We start from the raw sequence: 23,790 nt of genomic DNA on the forward strand, positions 1-23,790 counted from the left end.
CATAAATTAGAGGCCACCGATTCTACAAAAACGGAGCGGTCGTAAGGGAAACACATAGATCCTCGGATCGCACCCGATGTTGACGATCGTCCTGCGAGAAATGGTGTACCCGCGTTCCTACACTACCAAAAGTGCTTTCTCAAACGTCACGAAGTTTTACGCCTCGTTCGTAATCCTTTTAATCCATGCGCAACAGTCGCACTGCTGTAAGTACACGTAATAAAAAATATAATACAAAAAGGTTTTATAATGGCTGAATTGAAAAAGGAAATGAAAATGTAGGTTTTAAAATCAGCCTATCTCTCCAGTTAAGATATGTTCTATTTTAGAAGTTTCATGATCGTAGTTAATTCATTGTACCTATCTTGTCTATCTGTGCTAAAAATATGCAGGGGTGTCATTTAGGAGAATTCGAAAGCTTTTGATATATTTCTACTCAATCTATCAGATCATCAGAATTTTGTCAAATCCTTTCCCATTGTTAAATGAAATAGTTTCATTTAGATCTCACAAAGAGGTATTTCCCTCTGGAGGAGTCGGGGTGCCTGTTGAAGATTTCCCCAAGTTAAAAAAATTTATAATTTTTAAAAAAGAAATTATAATTTTTAAAAAAGAAATTATAATTTTTAAAACAAAAATTTATAATTTTTTTTTATTTTTTTTTTAACGTGGAGATATCATCAAAAGGCATCCCGACGCTTCCAGAAGGAAATTCCCCGCGGGCGGCAGGGTAGTTGTGGGATTTTTACGCACTAAAACCCCACGGCCACTATGAAATTTTTAATAATTTATATGTAAATATCTTTAGTATTAAGGCTTATTAGCTAAAACGTTCGGGCACCTATTTACTTATTTTCGACACAGATCCACTGTGCCAAGGCTCCTCAAAATCGATGTCTATCACATGGTGTCCTTCCCTTGTCAGTTGCTTTTTAGAAATAAAATTAAATCCTCAACTTCTGAAGAGAATTCATTGAAATCTACAATTAAAAACTACATCGCGCATTATACACGATGCGTCAATATATGACCGGGATCCTGACTCTATAAACAAGAAGGAGCTTGAATTCTAAATGCTACATTAATCGAGAATGTTGAATCAGTTGAATCATAGCTAGATATTTGGAAAAAATTCAATTGTTTTTATTTTATCTCAGCAAACTCCCAATTTTTATTCGATCTCAATTTCTTTAATTTTACAAGAAATTGAGACTTTCTGTGAATTCTATTTTTTTCCAAAGCAAGTCGTTTTCTTACTTTTTCACTTTTTAATGCAGTATTTCGTTTTCATTTAGGGTTCGATTATGATTACTCTGAAACGCAGATAAGCTTGTCGACGCCTGAAGAATGCGCACGGACTTGCGTCGATGGTGAACCGCCGAAGTATTGTTATTATAAGTTCCACCTGGAATTCTACGGAACAGTGGGACCGTATGTATCATTGCCGTATTTGGTGAAACATCTTAAGCGACAGAAGCTTTAATAAAGCCACTCCCTATTAATTAATATAACTTTGGTGCAGAGGATTCAATTTCCACAATACTACTTGCACTCTTCTTTAACTCTGCATCACATGTACAGTGGCGTGCAAAAGTATTCGGTCATCCTTTAAAATAGAATAACTTGTTTAAAATTGATCCAAACTAATCCTTCCAGCTTCTCAAAAGACTCAAGTCATTTTGGACCAATTTTAAACAAGTTATTCTGTTTTAAAGGGTGGCCGAATACTTTTGTACGCCACTGTAGGTACAAAATATTTGCAATGGTTAAGTAAGACTTTGTGCAAAGTGATTACATAACACCATTATTATTGGTGAGATTTATAGTTTGCAATTATAATAGCTAAACAGTTTAGCCTTGACACCCCAGTTTAGAATAATTAAAGTCGAAAAAAGGAGCTATTACGTCCATGTAGTTAGTATTAAAATTAACAGCGAGCTAGATTCACGGAGAAACGCAATAATAATAACTCCGTTGATTCTACCTTGTCGATAGTATTATCAGTATTATTAACGCTGCAACAGAAAGTTTTTATTGAAATATGAATCCATAAATAGCTCACCCAGGTATACCCGCAAACATTCAATACACTCCTTCTGTATTTGCATATGAATTTGTTTTTTGAAAGTGAAAACACAATGTCCAATGGTAGGAAATTTTTCGAATTTCATAATTGCTAACTGTGACCCATCGCAAACAACTTACGTTAATATAATAATTGTATGTATATAATGGGTCACATGGACTGTTTACTTTCAGCGCTTGCAATGTAAAGGCACAACAGAGTCAATGCGTTTTCGGCGATGGATTCGAAAAGACAGTTACAATCATTAATCGGCAATTACCAGGACCTCTGATCCAGGTACGTGTGATAATAAAATATTTAAGGGGATGTTCCGGTCTAAAAATCGATTTTTTTTTATTTCACTTTTCGAATGTGCAACCTTTTAGTAACACGTGTTTAAAAGGATTTGTTGAAATTCGTAAAATTCCCGAAGTTATTTAAACTTTAAACGCGTTTTTCTCGAAACAGAGTTCTCAAAACGGTGGGACCTGTATCTTCAAAAGTTATTATCCGATTCGACTGAAACTTTTCTTACTTTGAAGAATATAGTTCTGGCTAGGAGGGAAACCAGGAAAATACAAAAACTTGAAAATTTATAATTTTCTAAGGCGTTGAAAGGACGAAAACTATAGGGAAAAAGTGATTTCAAACTTCAAGCGTCGTTGGTTTCTAAAGAAATGTCATTTTTGTAATTTTTTCTGCCCTCCCCCTAGCCAGAAGTATATTCTTCAAAATAAGAAAAGTTTCAGTCACATCGGATAATAACTTTTGGGGATACAGGTCCCACCGATTTTGATCAATTTTTTTGACGCCTTGACTTTAACGACTCCCCAGTGCCGTCTGCAATGATTAATTATAAAACAAAAAATATATTTCTAAAATTTAAGACACCCTTAATACAATGCAAAAAGTCCCATTAAATTATATATGGTAGTTTTCCTTTAATAAATTCCTAAAGATCACCTATTTTTGGGGGCTCTAAACCGGAAGGTCCCCTTATTTGCGACTTTCTCATTAACATGTTCTTACTCCTAAATTTAAGACACTGCTTCCTTCTCATCGCCTGTAATTACTCGACTGCACACAACGAATAAACATTGTTTCGCAATCGCCGGACCGTAAATCAGCATAATAGACTGCCGGCAGCTTGGAATTTTTTTTTTCGTGTGACTAAATTTTTTCACTGCATTCCATGCAGATTTGTAATGTGATTTAGGAATTCATTTAAGTCCATGAAATTTTACAATCGTTTTACAGGTATGCCTGGGCGATTATATTATAGTCGATGTGGAGAACGCTATTCTTGGCCAAGAAGTCACAATACACTGGCATGGAATCTTTCAAAATGGTTATCAATTTTACGATGGCGTTCCTTATGTCACGCAATGCCCTATTCCATCGTCAACAACGTTTAGGTGAAAATCATGAAACACTACATATATTTCATATATGGTAGACTTGCTGTTCTTTAGAACGACTTCTCCACGATATTAGAAGAATTTTTGATAATTCGAGAGAATCACATTTACATCACAAAATTTGTATTTTTTAATTCTAAATCTAGGTATTGTGATATCGGTTATAACACTAAGGAGACAAGGGTATGCAGCTCCATTAATAGCAGTGGCGGATTTAAGGAGAAAGTCCCAAGTATGAAACGTTCTGGGACACCCTGTATGCATAACAGAATTACAAATAAATTTATTATATAATTTTTGTGGAAGATTGGGCCCCGGGGGCATCTGCTCATTGGCGGCCCGTTAAATCCGCCACTGATTAATAGGAGAGTATTAGTAATGTTTATCAATGTGAAACAAAAGACTCCGGGTGTTTAAAAATGATATGTATCACGTTCGTTTTTCTGAGCCATCTAAATTATGTTCTATACATTCCTGACTTCGAATCGAAAAAAAAATATTCAGGTGCCTTTCTATTAGTGATTAATTGATTATCCCCCTATAAAAGTGCACTGAATTCTTCAATTTTATATTTTCACTGTATTTACTTCGTAAGGGTAGCAAAAAATGTAATTCTTTTTTTAAGGACACATTTCATTATTTTGAAAAATAATCTCGATGAACGGTAGAAACAACCTACTGAGCTCATGACTAAATTAATTAAAAGTTTGGCCCACAGGATACGTATATCTTAAGAAAGATTTTGTGAATTTCGTAGGTACCAGTTTGGAGCGGACAACTCCGGTACACATTTCTATCACTCCCACGTATCCACGCATATGTTAGACGGCCAATACGGACCGCTCATCATTAAAGATGCTCCATCTGAGAACCCTTTTTACAATATGTACGACGAGGATGAGCACGTGATCTTTTTAAGCGACTGGTTGCATGAATTTTCTGTCGAACGTTTTCCTGGTCGTTACAGAAAAAATATAGGGCAAACTGCCCAAAATTTCCTTATAAACGGCAGGGGAAATTGGACGGTAAGACGCAAATACTTTTAAAATCAATCCTACCGCTAACATTCATCTGTGTCTTTTATCTATTCCTCAATCAATTCGAGGTTCATGAAATTCTCGCAACCCAAATCCTATCGCTTCCTATTAATTTTCGATATTGTACCTTTGACTATTTGAGGCTTCCAGCTGCAAACTACGTCCTCTGAAATTTTCCAATTGAATACCGTGCGTTAATTGAAATTAAATGTTAAAAGAGGACAATACTTGCACTTGGAAGCCTACAAATAAATATTTCTTCAAATCTCTTGATGTAGTCTGTAAAAATACTCGAGGAGTTTTCTTATAAGGGTGTAATTACCGACAGGATCCAGACAATCCCAACGACACTACCAATGGAAATTTGACCGAATTCGTAGTTACCCAAAATAAGCGATACAGATTTCGCATAATCAATTCGTTTAGTACAGTGTGCATAGCAGAGCTTTCAATTCAGAACCACAATATGACGCTAATAGCGCAAGACGGTGCGAACGTGATGCCTAAACACGTGGACATCGTAATTACGACTGCAGGTCAGATCAACTCCTGAGACTTTAATTTGAAGAGTGGTACACGTTTTATGTTATATGTATATTTAAACAGTGTCCTATGCAATGGCATTGCAGAATAGCAGCCGTTGCATAAAATATCAAGCACTGAATTGTGCCGTACTCTTGTGAGAAATTTATTAGATATTTAATATGTATATGCACACAGGTGAACGAGTGGATGTCATAGTACATGCAAATCAACCTGTCGGCTCTTATTACATTATCGTGCGTGGTCTCGGCGAATGTAAGGATAAACGGGTGCAGCAATTAGCTGTCTTGAGATACGTGGGTGGTCCGTCTACTCCATCGAGGCCTCTTCCACTTTATGATAACGCCCCGACTGGTATTGTGAGTGTACACTGTAGTTAAATTAATTTCCACCCCTTTCCGAATCATACCACAGTTTGCTTTCCATCAAATTTCTTCTTACAAAACATAATTCCCATTTCATCGGTCAAGATTTTCTCAGCCAAGTTTAATTAATGATTTACCACGCCTGCTTTGTAAACCCCATAGGTATACAATCCACTGGATGCAACGAAATGCAACAGAAATGACAACAGCACCGGAGTTTGCGTGAATCAATTGGAAAGCTTAGACCAGGACCTGGAAGTATTAGTGGAATGGCCTGTCGAGCGTCACGTGCTGGACTTTTGGTTCTTCAATTACACCGAATATGGGAACAGATTACTGTTTGAAACCAATTCGTATCGTAGCTTTTTCGGTACGTACGTTGACGTTTGATTCTTGTCCACAGTAATTGTGTTGAACGGCACTGTTTATTTCAGTTGCCACCGATAGGTCTGAGCTGGTTTCTATGTTCAACGATATTACATTCGAGACACCATCCTCGCCTCTGATCTCGGATCCAAGAAGTTACGAGACTATATGCAAGCCGAATCAACTCAGCAACTGCACAGACCCTTGTGCATGCACTCAAGTTATTCACGCACCACTCGATTCTGTCGTGGAGCTGCTGATATACGATCGAAGTAACGTTTCATTTTTTACACCTTTCTTATCACTTTGTATTATTATGACTATTATTATTCATCTTTATTACTCATTATACGAAGCTACACGTAGATAAATTCGGTAATATAGTACATGTATAGCCAAGGAGACTCAAAGTGTTATGCAGTATTGTACAGAGCGATTTTTATTGATCAACGCGATTATTTGCTAACTTTAATTCCGTAAGTTCCATTTTGAAGATGCTGTTGCATAGTAAAAACTCTTGTCTTTTCGGTAAGAGCATCCACGGAATTTCATCTTCACTACTTCAAACACCGCGTTGCATTTTGTCGCGTATAGAATGACTACATTTTCAGTGAAATTTATAGATCGATTACGTAACATCAATCAACAATTTGCAGCCCATAAATTGCATATTCGTTTCGACGGATTTTCTCATAATTATGAGCATATCTTTCCAATCTGGGGTGCCTTTCTCTTGAAAAGCGGTGATTTACATATATCTGATCTAATACTTTTAAGATTATGAATTACCGCGTCAAGTGTCCGGAGCGTTTAAGCTTACTTCAGCTTAATGTTCCGCTTAGAGTAATAAGCAATACTGCACTATTTATGCTGCGTAAACATTCTACTACTTATTGCGCGAACAACTGTGTTGATAGACTATTAGATCTAATGCTAGATCTAATTAAAAGAAGTAACTTTTGTCTTGAAACTTGTTATCTATCTCTTACAGTTTGCGAGTTATAACACAAAATCGGAAAATAACTTTCAAGGGTTAATTTCACCCCCTTCGAGTAAATTTGGGCAGCAAAGAAAAATTGCGTTGTAATCAGGAAGAAATTCCCTACATATTCACAAAGTTTCAGAATTTTTTGAATTTTCGGGTTCGGGATCTTCCCTTGTCAGCTACCATTAAATGTTTCTGCAGTAGGGTTACAGTAGACGCACCGTCTGTGGCCACTTTAATGTATTGCACCAGTTTTGGCCACTTCTTAAAAAATATAATACTTTTCCGCGTAAGCAATAAGTGTAACCTTATATTTCTGGCGGTATATTAAACAAAATATTTGTGACGTGAAATTCTCCGCGTAATAATGATCTGCAAGCAATTTAAAAACAGGATATTTATGCGAATGGCCAAAAACAGTGGAATGGCCACGAACGGTACATCTACCCTACTGACTAATAAATTATGTTTCAGTACCACTCACGGATTTGCATCACCCATTCCACTTGCACGGTTACGAATTCAAAGTGCTCTACATTGGGCAGTTTGCCGATGGTAGAAACATTTCGAAGTCGGATATAGACGATATATTAGCGGCCCACGAGCAACGTCTTCAACGGGGGGAGTACCATAATCCGCCCGGTAAAGACACTATTAAAATTCCCACGGGCGGGTACGCGATTATACGTTTCAAGGCTAATAATCCAGGTAAGATATTTCACTCTTTTTCTTAATAATAATTTTGAAAAGCGTAGATTCGCTTTCTGAGAATATTGGAAGTATAGCTGTAAATCCTATATTTATCTTATTGCTACTATTACAGAAGGATATATCTGCGAAGTATATAAAACGCTTTTATTTGCTAAACTGTGCGATTTTTCTTGCAGGATGGTGGTTAATACATTGCCACTTTTCCTGGCACCACATCACTGGAATGGAAATGGTTATTCACGTAGGAGAGGAACAAGATCTCCCATCGGTACCACCAGATTTTCCTACGTGTTATAATTGGGAGCCACCGATCCAGGCTCTGAATGATTTTTACAACTTCAAATATCCGCCAAATTATCAGTACATTGTTAGTCCACCAAATTGAATAATTAGGAAGTACCGTGGGGTGACTTTGCCCACCGGGGTGACTTCGCCCACTTGTTCTACTCTGACTGAAAAAATCACCATACCTGTGATTGAATTCGCTATTGTTATTTTCCTTTCACCTTGAATAAATTATTGCCATCGATTACAAAACACCATACGTTCTAATTGCTTCGCAATAAAATAGGATAAGTTTTTTCCGAACAGTGGGCAATGTCACCCCGGCGCGGGCGAATTCACCCCAGTTTACGGTACGTAATTAGCCGAATAAGAAATGCTGCATTTACTGTATTATAATTGCGTCGACAATACCATATCGCTACTGCCAACTTTCGTAGGTAGACTACGAAACGAAATTTTTAGTGGAGCATATCTGAACTGAACAAAATAAAGAAGCTGAATAAAATCTTTTAAAAATTGCTCGAGATACTATAGTCCACTGTTCTATTGTCAAGGTTCATCGTGTTTCATTTTGATAAAGAGCGAGCGTTAAAACTGAATCGATACCAAACACAGCTATGATAATTAATCGCTTCACTCAATAGACATTTCTGTCACATTGTTTAAACTGAATGACGCACCGCAAATGCGCGGATGTCAGGATAGTTATGGACGGCAACCTACGTACGCGAAGCGACGCCCTCTAATTTGAAAATATTTACTGACGAAAGGCTTTCAACAGAAAAATTTTCCGCGGCCTTATTAAAAATTAATCGCTAAACCCAGAAATGCAAGCCCATAAAAGCGTGTAATTAAACACGCGACCAGCAGTTTTCCATAAATTAAAGGCCCTCGATTCTACAAAAACCGCACCCGATGCTGACGATCGTCACTGCGAGAAGTGGTGTCCTCGCGTTCCTCCAGTTCTAAAAGTGTTTTTTTTCGAACATGACGAAGTTTTACGCCCTGTTCGTAATTCTTTTCATCCATGCGCAACAGTCGCAGTGCTGTAAGTATTCCTAATGAAAAATATAATACAAAAATATTTTTGGGGAGAAAGTATGCTGAATTGAAAATGAAAATAGAGACGTAGGTTTTAAAATCAGCCTACCTCTCCGGTGAGGATATGTTATATTTCAAGAGTTTTGAGTGAAATTATACATGTCGCGTGATCGTAATTAATTCGTTGTACCTGTCTTGTTTATCTGTGCTAAAAATATGCAGGGGTGTCATTTAGGAGAATTCGAAAGCTTTTGATATATTTCTAATTTTTTCAAATCCTTTCCCATTGTTAAACGAAATAGTTTCATTTAGATCTCGGTTAGTTTTTAGAATCAAAATTAAGTCCTCAACTTCTGAAGAGAATTCGTTGAAATTTACTGAAATTAAAAGCTACGTCACGCTTTACACACAGTGCGTTAAAATATGACCGGGATTGTGACTAAAAATTTGGTACACAATGCCCTCCTTTATAAATTTGAAAATATGTATATTTGAAGATCCCAATTTTGATTCGATTTCAATTACTTAAATTTTACAAGAAATGGAGACTTTCTGTGAGCGACGTATACTATTTTTTTTTTCAAACCAAGTCGTTATTTTACTTATTGACTTTTTAATGCACTATTTCATTTTCATTTAGGGGTCGATTATGATTACTCTGATACGGAGATAAGCTTGTCGACGCCTGAAGAATGCGCACGGACTTGCGTCGATGGTGAACCGCCAAAATATTGTTATTATAAGTTCCACTTGGAATTCTACGGGACAGTTGGGCCGTATGTATCATTTTGTTATACAAGAAATATCAACTTTGGAGGATTTTACTGAAGTAATTCTGTGATAAATGATGTCTTAAATGTTGTTAACGTTATGCGATCTCAGTGAGCGTTCCACATCGTGGAGAAAAGTGTTTTGTAGGTTCAGTAAAAATTTCAACCAAAAATATCGATCCGTTCTCGAGTTACGACGTTCACCGTCTTGAGAAACATAGTTTTGAGTGAAATGGCTTTAAAACCCGCCGCGAAGCGTTTACCTGCACTGGCCCGCTCGTTACTTTTTACGCTGTAACTCTCGCAATTTTTCGAATTATTCAATGAACTCTATTTTAAAATACTTCTAAGGTTTGTGGCTATCATAAACCATCGAAAAAAAAATCGATTTTCTGACTCCGAAATACCCATGTACCCTCGTCAAGCGTCAAGATTTTATTAAAAGTGAAAAAAACACCATCGAAATTGTAGTACAAGAAAAGAATTATTTTTTAATGCATTTTTTTAATAAAATCGTTTTGTGAAAGTAAAGAGACAATGTCCAATAGTAGGAATATTTTCGAATTTTATACGTTAGTGTAACACATTGTATGTACATTTTTTAATGGGCCACATGGACTAATTAATTTCAGCGCTTGCGATGTAATAGAGCAACAGAATCAATGCATTTTCGGCGACGGATTCGAGAAGACAATTACACCCATTAATCGACAGTTACCAGGACCTCTGATCCAGGTGCGTGTGATAATAAAATAATTAATACATGATTTTCTCATTAACATTTTCATACTCCTAAATTTAAAACAATACACTGCTTCCTTCTCATCACCTGTAATTTTGCTCAACATTATTTTGCAATCGACAAAACTTACGATTAGTATATCAGCGTAAGAGATTGCGAGCAGCTTGGAGAATTCATTTTCGGGTGACTAGATTTTTCATTTCATTTCGTACACATTTATAAAGAGATTTGGTTCGTTTCGCAGGTGTGCCTGGGCGATTATATTATCGTCGATGTGGAGAACGCTGTTATGGGCCAAGAAGTCACGATACACTGGCATGGAATCTTTCAAAATGGTTATCAGTTTTACGATGGCGTTCCTTTTCTCACGCAATGTCCTATTCCATCCTCAACAACGTTTAGGTGAAAATTATGATATATAATATTTCATACATGGTGGACTTGCTGTTCTTTAAAACGAACTCTTCGCGATATTAGATCAATCTTTGAAGAATCGAAAGGATTACATTTACATTTAAAAATTTGTATTTTTTTTAATTCTAAATGAACGTTCAATATTATCTCGAAATCGTGAAACAGTAAATCGTTGAATCTATTGTGACATCGATTATAACATCAAAGAGACAAGAGTATGCAGTTCCATAATAGTTTGTGGGGCACCCTGTATATATACATAACAGAATCACAAATAAATTTTCGCGCGCGTGGTATCAACATTATGGGGAACAAAAAGAAATATAGTGTTTGGATAAAATCATAATTCATCAATTTTATACTTTCACTCCATGTACTTCTTAAGGGTAGGAAAAATGGCATTATTTCTTTAAGGGTACGAATTTGATCATTCTGAAAAATAATCTCGACCAACGGTAGAAACAATCTATTGCGATGATTACTAAATTAATTAAAACTTAAGCCCGCAGTATACACATATTTTCTACGAAAAAATTTTATGTATTTCGTAGGTACCAGTTTAGGGTGGAAAACTCCGGTACACATTTCTATCACTCTCACACGTCCACGCATATGTTAGACGGACAATACGGACCTCTCATCGTTAAAGATCCCCCGTCTGAGAATCCTTTTTACAATATGTACGACGAGGATGAGCACGTAATCTTTTTAAGCGACTGGATGCATGAATTTTCTATCGAACGTTTTCCTGGTCGTTATAGAAATAATATAGGGCAAGCTGCCCAAAATATCCTGATAAACGGCAGGGGAAATTGGACGGTAAGTCACAATTTTTTGTAAAATGAATCCTTTCGTTAACATTCATCTGTGCCCTTCTATATCTATTTTCTTGCAATCCAAATTCTATCGCTCCCCACTGATTTTCAATATTGTGTATTTGACTATTTGAGGCTTCCAGCTGTAAACTACGTCCTTCGAAATTTCCCCATTGAATATAGTGTTCACTGAAGTTAAATGTTTAAGTAGCGCCAAACTGGCGAACTTGGAAGTCTCCAAATAAATATTTCTTCGAATTTCTTGATCTAATCTTGTAAGAATACTCGAGGAGCATGTTTCAAGGTGTTTCTTATAAGGACGTAATTACCGACAGGATCCAGATACCCAGGAAACCACCAATGGAATGTTGACGGAATTCGTAGTTACCCAAAATAAGCGATACAGATTTCGCATAATCAATTCGTTTAGTACAGTCTGTATAGCAGAACTTTCGATTCAGAACCACTATATGACTCTAATAGCCCAAGACGGTGGGAACGTGACGCCTAAGGACGTGGACATCATAATTTCGACTGCTGGTCAGGTCAACTTCTGACCCCGGGTCTCCACCAAGGCGAACACGAACAAAAACAGTGCTCGCGAACGTTGTCGTCTGTTCTTGTCGCGTCCACACCGCCAGAACAAAACGTTCACATATGATTCATACCCTCAGTACTGTTCATGTTTGCGGCGGCGTGAACACGACAAGAACAGACGAAAACGTTCGCGAACACTGTTTCTGTTCCTGTTCGCCTTGGTGGAGACCCGGGGTGGGACATAAATTTGAAGAGTCGTTACTGTACCAATATTACACATTTTATGTTACATGTACCTATATTTAAACATTGTCCTATGCAATAGTAATATGATTTTAGAAATATTACGCATTGAATTGTACTGTTGGTACTTTTTCGAGAATTTGTTCAAATCACGTTATTTTCTCGGTGCGCCTTATCAAAGAGATGCCGCCTGGTCAACCGTGACGAGGTCAACCCCCAATGGTGCCTTTCCTAAATTGTGGATTTCGACCCTCGAAGGGGTTGGAGTACCTATTAAGAAGTGCGAAATGTCCCGTTCCCGCGTTTCTCATCAGATCTCTGCGAAAATGATGCCAATCGATTCCTTATGTTTCGCCGATGAAAATAACATCAAGAACGACGGAATTCGGAGCATAATAATATCCGACCGCAGCAAATTAAGGTCGGCGCCCCGCAGTCCAGAGTGAAAAAGCGAAATATTCATTTGAGCGTATTAAGAAATTCTTTATTCTTTATCGTATCGATATGGAAGTGACACCAATGGCTTCCTGGCGTTCTCCCGATTAAAATCATACCAAACGTCATGCAAATCGGACTATTTTCACCGAAGTTAGCTTGAAATTATGCAAATCAATTTTTCATGTAATTTCCTTCATTATGCTCCGAATTGCGTCGTTCTTGGTGTTATTTTCATCGGCGAAACATAAGGAATCGATTGGCACCGTTTTCGCAGAGATCTGATGAGAAATGCGGAAACGGGACGCACTTCTTAATACGTACTCCAACCCCTTCGAGGGTCGAAATCCATAATTTAGGAAAGACACCACTGGGGGTTGACCTCGTCACTGTTGACCAGGCCTTATCTCTTTGATAAGGCGCACCGAGAGAATCACCCTGTACTATTAGATATTTAATATGCAAATATATGCACACAGGTGAACGAGTGGATGTCATAGTACATGCAAATCAACCTGTCGGGTCTTATTACATTATCGTGCGTGGTCTCGGCGAATGTGCGGGAACACGTGTACAACAATTAGCTATCTTGAGATATGAGGGTGCTCCGTCTACTCCATCGAGGCCTCTTCCACTTTATGATGACGCGCCGACTGGTATTGTGAGTGAACACCTTAACTAAATTAATTTCGGTCGATGTCTTGATCATATCAAAGCCTACTTCGCCTCTATTCAATTTATTTTTACAAAACACGATTACTATTTTATTGGTCCAGATTTCCTCATCCAAGTTCAATTAATGATTTACCACGCCAGCTTTGTGAACCCCACAGGTATATAATCCACTGGATGGAACGCAATGCGACAGACAAGACACCACCAATGGAGTTTGCGTGAATCAGTTGGAAAGCTTAGATGATGACCCGGAAATATTAATGGCCGAATCTGTTCAGCGTCACGTGTTGGACTTTTGGTTTTTCAATTACACCGAAACTGGAAACAGATTACTGTTTGAAACGAATTCGTATCGTAACTTTTTCGGTGCGTAGATTAACGTTTGATTCTTATACACAATTGTATTGAACGGTGCTGTTTATTTCAGTTGCCACCGATAGGTCTGAGCTGGTTTCTATGTTCAACGATATTACCTACGAGACTCCATCGTCGCCTCTACTCACGGACGCAAGAAGTTACGAGACTATATGCAAACCGAATCAACGCAGCAATTGCACAGAGCCTTGTGCATGCACTCAAGTTCTTAACACACCACTAGATTCCGTCGTGGAACTGCTGATATACGATCGATGTAACGTATCATTTTTTATACCTTTCTTGCAACTTTATATTATTTTTATTATTCGTCTTTCGTAAAAAAACTCACTAGCTTTACTACTTTCCAAAATATTACTTTAAAACAAAATTTCGGTTATTTAAATTTGAAATCGTGTTTTTTTTTCGCGGGACTTTTGCATACCTTATCTACGTACCTTATATTGAACGACAAATTATGTTTCAGTACCGCTGCCGGATTTGCATCATCCATTTCACTTGCACGGTTACGAATTTAAAGTGCTCTACATTGGGCAGTTTGCCGATGCTAGAAACATTTCGACGTCGGATATAAACGATATATTAGCGGCCCATGAGCAACGTCTTCAACGGGGGGAGTACCGTAATCCGCCTGGTAAAGACACTGTTAAAATTCCCATGGGCGGATACGTGATTATACGTTTCAAGGCTAATAATCCAGGTAAAATATTTCATTCTTTTTCTTAATAATAATTTTGAAAAGCGTAGATTCATTTACTGAGAATGTTGAAAGTGTAACAGTAAATTCTATATTTATCTTATTGCTACTATTACAGAAGGATATATCTGCGAAGTATATAAAACGCTTTTATTTGCTAAACTGTGCGATTTTTGTTGCAGGATGGTGGTTAATACATTGCCACTTTTCCTGGCACCATCTCACTGGAATGGAAATGGTTATTCACGTAGGAGAGGAACAAGATCTTCCACCGGTACCATCAGGGTTCCCTACATGTTCTAATTGGGAGCCACCAATCCAGGCTCTGAATGATTTTTACAGCTTCAGATATCCGCTAAATTATCAATACGCTATTAGCGGAACGAAGTGAATAATTCTGAAGCAGGTAATTAGTCGAAGAAAAAAATGTTGCATTCACTGTGTTGTAATTGTGTCAACAATACCATGATATCTTCCCTTGGGTTCATTTGTACCGTTAATTGACGCTAATATTTAGTAAATGTATAATAATATGACGGAGTATTGTATTTTATATCATTCCTTATAATATGAGGTATATGTATGAGTTGCGTGGCTCATGGAATCCGATATGATGTATGAAAATAATGACAAAATGATTTACCATGTACGATAAAGTTAGATAATTAAGATCATATGAATATACACATTAAAATATAGTGAATTATATTTCACCCACTAAATCAGTTTGTCTCGAATACCACGTCTGGCCGTTTATTATTTCCACAGGCGGGAAAATTGAGGGGAACAAGTATGAAACTTACGCGACTGCCCACTTTCAATAAAAATTCCATGCTAGGTCCAAACAGTTTCGGAGAAATTGCTGTGCTCCGTGCCTCCCACAACCAGTAACCTGTGAACAGTAATCAAATTGATGTTTGAACATATACACTCTGCTTTATTTTAGTCAATTTACGTAAATATCTATAAAGCGGTTAATATAAAAAGTATACGAGCCTGAATTTAAGAAATTCCGTAGGAATTAAGACTATCATTAGTTGGGAATGTTTAAGTTAGTTGCTATTATTCTTTTTAATAGTCTCGTGTGTTTTTGTACGTAAAGTTATAGCTTTAAAATTATTAGCTTCTTTCTATTTAAAATAGAAAGTATTTTAAATGTTGATAGAGTTGATAAGTGTATCAAGAAACGTGAAACATTCAACTGTAAGTAGTTACGAAAAGGAAGAAGTGGCGTTTCGAAATAATAAATTTCCAACATTATTAATTAATTAAAAATAATAAGAATAATAATAATGTGCAGTATTAAATTCGTCTATTTATTTAAGATATATTTGCAACTCTATGTGCTGTATAAAGTTGGACGTGTACGGTGTAAGAATTACACAGGCACGTGTCTGACTCATATTGGGCGTTACTACTTATGCTACGGCGAGGCCCAAGAAAGAAATTCTTTACCAACTGTCCTGAGTTTCCGCTACTTGTCCAATGATAATTATTCACAAAGTAGAAGAATGAAACTGTTAGTGGGACATATCTCAACTTAACAAAATGCAAAAGTGCTCGAGATAGTGCTTCGTCCACTGTTCCATCATCAACGTCCATCGCGTCATTTTCCTAACGAGCGAACGTTAAAACTGTATCAATACCGAATAGAACTATGATAATTAATCGATTCACTCAATCGACATTTCTGCCGCAGCGTTTAAATTGAATGACGGACCACAACTGCGCGAATATCAGGCTAATTATCGACGGCAACCTACCTACGTTACGCGATGCCCTCTAATTTGAAAATATTTACTGACCAAAAGCTTTTAACAGATAAGTTTTCCGGGGGTGGTTAAAAAGGTAATGATAAATCCGAAAATGCACACCGATAAGCACGCGCAATTAAACACACGAACAGCAATTGTTCACAAATTTCAGGCGACCGATTCTACAAAAACAGAACGATGGATCGTAAGGGAAACACATAGATATTCGAACCCCAACCGATGCTGAAGATCGTCGCTGCGAGAAACGATGTCCTCGCGTTCCTCCAGTCCTAGAAGTGTTTTTTCGAACATGACGAAGTTTTGCACCCTGTTCGTAATTCTTTTAATCTATGCGCAACAATCGCGATGCTGTAAGTATACGTAATAAGAAATATAAATACAACAATATGTTTTTGGGGGGAGGGGGGAAGTATGCTGAATTGAAAAAGAAAACGGAGATGTAGATTTTGAAATTAGCCTACCTCTCCGGTGGAGATATGCTATATTTTAAGAGTTTTGAGTGAAATTAAACGTGTCGCATGATTGCAGTTAATTCGTTGTACCTATTTTGTTTATCTGGGGGATGGAGCCTGGCGCCCCCAGACAAAAATCCTGGTTACGGCAATGGCTACTAGTTTATGCAGTATAATCCAAAACGTGCTATTCTTCGTAGCGAAAGAGTATACTGTGCTAGTTTTCGCCGCAACAGTACGAAATGTACTATTCTCCTTGGCGACGCAGTCAAATATGTTAGTTTTCGCGGCGGAAGTCCGAACGTGCTAATATTCGTCAGAAAAGATGGAATGTGCTTCTTTACGCGGCAAACTGAAACGCGCTGTTTCTCGCAAGAAATTTGAAACGTGCTACTTTTCGTAACGCGCGTCGATTTGAGGATCGCAATTTTTGCTTCGATTTCAATTTTTTTTAAATTTACAACAAAAGTCAGCGACGCTTTCTGTAAATAACGTATACTATTTTTTGCAAAGCAAGTCACTTTCTGACTATTTCTAGTTTAATGCACCATTTCATTTTCATTTAGCGTTCGAGGATGAATCAAATGAAACGGAGATAAGCCTTTCGACGCCTGAAGAATGCGCACGGACTTGCGTCGATGACGAACCGCCAAAATATTGTTATTATAAGTTCCACGTGGAATTCTACACAACAGTTGGACCGTATGTATCATTAACGTATTTGTTGGAAAATCTTAAGCGATGGAAGCATTAATGAAGGCATTCCCGATTCATTAAGGGGGAACACCACTGTGACGGCCGGAAAAGTAAGGCATTTCTAAGATTTTTTTCAGGAATAATATGCAGTTCTCATAGAAAAATTTTATTACCTACCTTTAGTACGCTGTCTTAAGAGACTATACAAAAAAATTAATAGGAAAACATGCATAAATTTTAATATATTAATTAATCTTCTAGACCCTCCCACGCGAGCTGGTCGAAGGTGTAACTATGGAACTGCATGTCGCTTTAGAAGAAAAGTTTCGAAAATCCGCGAATAGGTAGACAATATTTCGAGCGTATTTAAAAAAATTTGTTTTCAATCAAAGCATCCGTACGTACAACGGAAACTACACTCATATAGTTTATAACAAAAAAATGAAATTTGATTTCGGACCTGCTGTTCCATAGTTGCACCTTCGACCAGCTAATTAATTAATATATTAAAATTTATGAATGTTTTTCTGTTTATTCTTTTTTGTATAGTCTCTTAAGACAGCGTACTAAAAGTAGGTAATCAATTTTTTTTATGAAAACTGAAAATTATTCGTGAAAAAAAATTCTTAAAAATAGCTTACTTTTCCGGCCGTCACAGTGGTGTTCCCCCTTAATATAACTTTGGTGCAGAAGATTCAATTTCCACGATACGACTTGCACTCTTATTTCATTCTGTATCAGATACAGTGTATCTCATATAGGTAATAAATATTTGCAATGATTTGTTTTGTGCAAAATGATTACATACCGCCACTATAATTGGGGAGATTTATAATTTGCGATTATAATTGTAAAACCGTTTAGCTGTGGAACCCGAGTTTAGAATAATATAAATCGAAAGAAGGTAGTGTTACGTTCATACAGTGTGTATTAAAATTAATAGCGAGTTAGGTTCACGAAGGAACGCAATAGTAATAACTATATAGATTCTACCTTGTCGGTAGTATTATCAGCTTAATTAACGCTGCAACGGAAAGTTTTCGTCGAAATATCAAACCATACACACTTAGGTGTACACAAAAACACTACTCGTTTTCTGAAAATGTATTTGTATATGAATTTGTTTTTTGAAAGTAAAGAAACAACAACGTCCAACGCTAGGAAAATAATCCTTTAATCGAATGATCACTGCATTCTACGATATTGTCAGCTCGAGTTTTATATTTCGTAACTGCGTGGCTCCTCGCAAACAACTTATGTCATTATATTTGTATATGTATATAATAGGCCACACGCGACTGATTACTTTCAGCGCTTGCGATGTAAAGGAACAACAGAAGCAATGCGTTTTCGCCGACGGTTTCGAAAAGACTGTTACAATCATTAATCGACAGTTACCAGGCCCACCGATTCAGGTACGTGTGATAATGAGATATTTAATACTAGCACCCCCCATCTCGGCTTCGCCCGAGATATTGGCGTGACTAATTCATGTTTATCAGAATTAGTATCTTTTAAGGAAATTAAGTATTTTGAAAAAAGCTCGATTACTTCGTAATATTTCGGAGAAGATAACATTCTTGGTATAATGATTTTCTGACATTAGGATGAATTGTTGTTGCGCATCACCTGCCCGGAGCAATGATGGCAAATATTGCTCTATTTGAACTTCTCCTAAGTTAACATATCTAGTTAATTCCTGAATCATAATTCAATGAAAACCTTCCGGTAACATTCACTCTTTTATAAGTCCAGGATTTACCAGTGTATTTTAATATATAAAGCAGAAAGAGTATTTGTGTGTTTCTCTGTCGCCTAAAAACATTCTCGAACGGTAAAACTCAGGGGTCACGAAATTTCTCCCAGCTCATTATACGTACATAGTCCAGATGAACATGGCTATTTTCGAGATTTAGGGTTTCATTTAAGTCCATGAAATTTTACAATCGTTTTACAGGTATGCCTGGGCGATTATATTATAGTCGATGTGGAGAACGCTGTTCTTGGCCAAGAAGTCACTATACACTGGCATGGAATCTTTCAAAATGGTTATCAATATTACGATGGCGTTCCTTTTCTCACGCAATGTCCTATTCCATCCTCAACAACGTTTAGGTGAAAATTATGATATATAATATTTCATACATGGTAGACTTGCTGTTCTTTAGAAAGAATTCTTCACGATATTAGAATAATTCTTGAAAATTCTGAAGAATTGCATTTGCATCTCGCAATTCAGGCAATTTGATGAAAAAAGGGCATATGTACCCTTTTTCCTTAAGGGGGAGGCCTACCCAAAACGCTCAAAACAACATGCTTCTTTGGGAATTTTTTCTAGAAAAACCGATAAACTTTTATTATTAAACATTAGTCTTATGGAAAGAGCACATCTTACGAATATTTCAGTATTTTTTGTGATAAAAAGTATTGAAAGTTTTGTGATATCAGGGGATATTTTCAAGATGTTGTACTTCAAGAAAATATAAAAATCGAAAAATCGATTTGTCGAAAATTTCTAGGTAGGGCTCCCCCCTTAAGGACACAATTGATTATATTGAGAAATAATCTTGATCAACGGTAGAAACAATCTACTGTGCTCATTACTAAATAAATTAAAAGTTAGGCCCACAGGGTACTATATCTTACGAAAGATTCAATGAATTTCGCAGGTACCAGTTTGGAGCGGACAACTCCGGTACACATTTCTATCACTCTCACGTATCCACGCATATGTTAGACGGCCAATACGGATCGCTCATCATTAAAGATGCTCCATCTGAGAACCCTTTTTACGATATGTACGACGAGGATGAGCACGTAATCTTTCTAAGCGACTGGTTGCATGAATTTTCTGTCGAACGTTACCCTGGTCGTTACAGAAAAAATTTAGGCCAAGCTGCCGAAAATTTGCTTATAAACGGCAGGGGAAATTGGACGGTAAGACGCAAAATTCCTGTAAAATCAATCCTACTGCTAACATTCATCTGTGTCCTTCTTTATCTATTCTTCAATCAATTCGAGGTTCATGAAATTCTTGCAACCCAAATCCTATCGCTTCCTATTAATTTTCGATATTGTACCTTTGACTATTTGAGGCTTCCAGCTGCAAACTACGTCCTCTGAAATTTTCCAATTGAATACCGTGCGTTAATTGAAATTAAATGTTAAAAGAGGACAATACTTACACTTGGAAGCCTACAAATAAATATTTCTTCGAATTTCTTGATGTAATCTGTAAAAATACTCGAGGAGTTATCTTATAAGGGTGTAATTACCGACAGAATCCAGATAATCCAAACGACACTACCAATGGAAATTTGACTGAATTCGTAGTTACCCAAAATAAGCGATACAGATTTCGCATAATCAATTCGTTTAGTACAGTGTGCATAGCAGAGCTTTCAATTCAGAAGCACAATATGACGCTAATAGCGCAAGACGGTGCGAACGTGAAGCCTGAACACGTGGACATCATAATTACGACCGCAGGTCAGATCAACCCCTGAGACGTTAATTTGAACAGTCGTACACGTTTTATGTTATATGTATATTTAAACAGTGTCCTATGCAACAGTAGTATAATTTCAGAAATATTCTAACATACTTTTCTGAGAATCTGTATGAATCGCGTTATACGAAAGTTATTAGATATTTAATACATGTATGGACACAGGTGAACGAGCGGATGTGATACTACATGCAAATCAACCTGTTGGAAATTATTACATTGTTCTGCGTGGTCTCGGCGAATGTGCGGAAACACGTGTACAACAATTAGCTATCTTGAGATATGTGGGTGCTCCGTCTACCTCATCGAAGCCTCTCCCATCTTATGATGACGCGCCGACTGGTATTGTGAGTGAACACCTTAACTAAATTAATTCCGGTCGATGTCTTGATCACATCAAAGCCTACTTCGCCTCTATTCGGTTTATTTTTACAAAACACGATTACTATTTCATTGGTCAAGATTTCCTCATCCAAGTTCAATTAATGATTTACCACGCCAGCTTTGTGAACCCCATAGGTATATAATCCACTGGATGGAACGCAATGCGACAGAAAAAACACCAGCAATGGAATTTGCGTGAATCAATTGGAAAGCTTAGACGACGACCCTGAGATATTAGTGGACGCACCCGTCGAGCGTCACGTGTTGGACTTTTGGTTTTTCAATTACACCGAATACGGAAACCGATTACTGTTTGAAACGAATTCGTATCGTAACTTTTTCAGTACGTACATCAACGTCTTATGGAAGTGTAAAACCGTGTCCGAATTGAAGCAGCAAAAATTAGAAGAATGTATTAACCATTGATTCTCATATACGATTGTATTGATGGCTGCTATTTGTCCCAGGTGCAAATGATAGGTCTCAGCTCGTTTCTATGTTCAACGATATTACCTACGAGGGTCCATCGTCGCCTCTACTCACGGACAAGAGAAGTTACGAGACTATATGCAAGCCGAATCAACGTAGCAATTGCACAACCCCTTGTGCATGCACTCAAGTTATTCACGCACCACTAGATACTGTCGTGGAACTGCTGATATACGATCGAAGTAACGTTTCATTTTTTATACCTTTCTTGCAACTTTATATTATTATTATTATTATTATTCGTCTTTATTACTCAGTATAAGAAAATGCATGTAGGTAAATTCAGTAATATAGTGTATGCACAGCCAAGTGAGATTTAAAGTCTTGTACAGAGCGACTTTTGTTGATCAATGCGATTGTTTGCAAAGTGTTGCATATAGTGGAAACTCTTATCTTTTCGGTAAAAGCATCCACGATATTTCAACTTCACTACTTTAAAGGGTCATGCTCAGTCAGGAGGCCGAAAAAAGGGTGGTCTCTGAAAATTTTTTACTCAAAAGCTATAACACATTTCTCAAGAAATCTTTTTTCCTTTTAAGGATTGCATCTAGTACCGTGCATCGTATTTTTTTATTTAAAAATATTTATCAATAACTGAGTTATTGTCTATCACTCGAAGGTTCTCTCTAAAAAAAAGGCTTCTGCGGTGACCACTGCTGCTCGAAAGTCAATCATCTAAAATAAAAAATTCAAAAGAATTTACTTATACATCGAATGACAAATTATGTTTCAGTACCGCTGACGGGTTTGCATCATCCATTTCACTTGCACGGTTACGAATTTAAAGTGCTCTACATTGGGCAGTTTGCCGATGCTAGAAACATTTCGAAGTCGGATATAGATGATATATTAGCGGCCCACGAGCAACGTCTTCAACGGGGAGAGTATCATAATCCGCCTGGTAAAGACACTGTTAAAATTCCCACGGGCGGATACGTGATTATACGTTTCAAGACTAATAATCCAGGTAAAATGTCTCATTCTTTTTCTTCTTAATAATAAATTTGATAAGTATAGCTTCGTTTAGTGACGAAATTGGGAGTATAGCGATAAATTCAATATTTATCTTATTGCTACTATTACAGCAGGATGTATCCGTTGTTCTGCGTTTTCTCACCAATCTCTGTCGATATCAAGTAGATCGAAGTTTGCTGAAATGTGCGCTCTTTGTTGCAGGATGGTGGTTAATACATTGCCACTTTTCCTGGCACCACATCACTGGAATGGAAATAGTTATTCATGTAGGAGTGGAGAGCGATCTTTCATCAGTACCACCAGGTTTTCCTACGTGTTATAATTGGGAGCCGCCAATCCAGGCTCTGAATAATTTTTATAGCTTCAGATATCCGGGAAATGATAACACAACGTATATAGTGCAATAAATTGAATAATGCTGAAGCACGTAATTGGTCGAATCAGAAATGTTGCATTCACTGTATTACAATTGTATCAACAATACGATGATATGTTTCGCTAGGTTCATTTGCACCGTAAGCAGACTGCAATAATACTATTGTATGACGTTTTAAAATTGTTATATTTTATATCATTCCTTACAATACGACGAACATAATCATGTAATGCGATATGACGTATGAAAATACTTTAATGACAAGATGATTCACCATACAACGATAAAGTTAGATAATTAAGATTATATGCACTACTTTGTTCGTATGTACACAACAAAATATAGTGAATTATATTTCACCCACTAAATCAGTTTGTCTCGAATACCATGTCTGGCCGTTTGTTATTTCCACAGGTGGGGAAATCGAGAGGAACAGGTATGAAACTTTCGCGATTGCCTACTTTCAATAAAAATTGCATGCTAGGTCCAAACAGTTTCGAAGAAATTGCTGTGCTCCGTGCCTCCAACAACCAGTAACCTGTGAACAATAGTCAAATTGACACACGCGCTACTTTATTTCAGTCAATTTACGTAAATATCTATAAAGCGGTTAATA

General features: G+C 37.1%; 3 protein-coding genes across 11 annotated transcripts in view; 2 read left to right on the forward strand and 1 right to left on the reverse strand.

The window, feature by feature from the left end:
• The window catches only part of LOC143372472 (uncharacterized), a 59,696-nt gene that overhangs the window by 16,024 nt on the left and 19,882 nt on the right, over window positions 1-23,790 (reverse strand). Inside the window, exon 10 of one of the 3 annotated variants that reach the window (XM_076818650.1) lies at window positions 15,323-15,411. In XM_076818650.1, coding sequence (XP_076674765.1) covers window positions 15,323-15,411 — 89 coding nt within the window. Of the gene's footprint in view, window positions 1-15,241; window positions 15,412-23,467; window positions 23,713-23,790 lie in introns of those variants that run through there. The other 2 variants (XM_076818649.1, XM_076818648.1) reach the window with 2 other exon arrangements.
• LOC143372467 (uncharacterized) lies at window positions 31-15,230 on the forward strand. Of its 6 annotated transcripts, XM_076818634.1 has the most exons (12): window positions 42-206; window positions 1,296-1,431; window positions 2,260-2,362; window positions 3,323-3,480; window positions 4,241-4,508; window positions 4,849-5,056; window positions 5,241-5,422; window positions 5,591-5,798; window positions 5,863-6,066; window positions 7,254-7,487; window positions 7,667-7,891; window positions 14,923-15,230. In XM_076818634.1, exons 1-11 carry the CDS (start codon window positions 77-79, stop codon window positions 7,873-7,875), a joined length of 2,040 nt encoding a protein of 679 aa, XP_076674749.1. In that variant the 5' UTR covers window positions 42-76; the 3' UTR covers window positions 7,876-7,891; window positions 14,923-15,230. The 6 variants fall into 6 exon arrangements, with proteins under 6 accessions (XP_076674755.1, XP_076674754.1, XP_076674753.1 ...); XM_076818640.1 differs by lacking the exons at window positions 1,296-1,431; window positions 2,260-2,362; window positions 3,323-3,480; ... (5 more) ...; window positions 7,254-7,487; window positions 7,667-7,891 and adding exons at window positions 9,457-9,592; window positions 10,219-10,321; window positions 10,573-10,730; ... (4 more) ...; window positions 13,875-14,078; window positions 14,289-14,522 and having other exon boundaries at window positions 31-206; window positions 14,702-14,949; XM_076818639.1 differs by lacking the exons at window positions 4,241-4,508; window positions 4,849-5,056; window positions 5,241-5,422; ... (2 more) ...; window positions 7,254-7,487; window positions 7,667-7,891 and adding exons at window positions 11,294-11,561; window positions 11,893-12,097; window positions 13,252-13,433; ... (1 more) ...; window positions 13,875-14,078; window positions 14,289-14,522 and having other exon boundaries at window positions 34-206; window positions 14,702-14,949.
• LOC143372469 (uncharacterized) lies at window positions 8,670-23,542 on the forward strand. Of its 2 annotated transcripts, none has more exons than XM_076818644.1 (11): window positions 8,670-8,823; window positions 17,313-17,448; window positions 18,755-18,857; window positions 19,400-19,557; window positions 20,112-20,379; window positions 20,724-20,931; window positions 21,116-21,297; window positions 21,470-21,677; window positions 21,802-22,005; window positions 22,557-22,790; window positions 23,000-23,542. In XM_076818644.1, exons 1-11 carry the CDS (start codon window positions 8,763-8,765, stop codon window positions 23,203-23,205), a joined length of 1,968 nt encoding a protein of 655 aa, XP_076674759.1. In that variant the 5' UTR covers window positions 8,670-8,762; the 3' UTR covers window positions 23,206-23,542. The 2 variants fall into 2 exon arrangements, with proteins under 2 accessions (XP_076674759.1, XP_076674758.1); XM_076818643.1 differs by lacking the exon at window positions 8,670-8,823 and adding an exon at window positions 16,463-16,644.

The sequence above is a fragment of the Andrena cerasifolii genome, chromosome 8 (genome assembly GCF_050908995.1).
Source record: "Andrena cerasifolii isolate SP2316 chromosome 8, iyAndCera1_principal, whole genome shotgun sequence".
Classification (NCBI taxonomy): Eukaryota; Metazoa; Arthropoda; class Insecta; order Hymenoptera; family Andrenidae; genus Andrena; species Andrena cerasifolii.

Excerpts from the sequence above, each read along its gene's own strand:
- LOC143372467 (XM_076818637.1), top strand. The coding sequence starts at position 77 with ATGTTGACGATCGTCCTGCGAGAAATGGTGTACCCGCGTTCCTACACT. Across the intron at positions 2,363-3,322 it reads TACCAGGACCTCTGATCCAG|GTATGCCTGGGCGATTATAT; the intron begins GTACGTGTGATA and ends ATCGTTTTACAG. Across the intron at positions 14,079-14,288 it reads ACTGCTGATATACGATCGAT|TACCGCTGCCGGATTTGCAT; the intron begins GTAACGTATCAT and ends ATTATGTTTCAG.
- LOC143372469 (XM_076818643.1), top strand. The coding sequence starts at position 16,542 with ATGTCCTCGCGTTCCTCCAGTCCTAGAAGTGTTTTTTCGAACATGACG. Across the intron at positions 20,380-20,723 it reads ACGGCAGGGGAAATTGGACG|AATCCAGATAATCCAAACGA; the intron begins GTAAGACGCAAA and ends AATTACCGACAG. Across the intron at positions 22,791-22,999 it reads TTTCAAGACTAATAATCCAG|GATGGTGGTTAATACATTGC; the intron begins GTAAAATGTCTC and ends TCTTTGTTGCAG.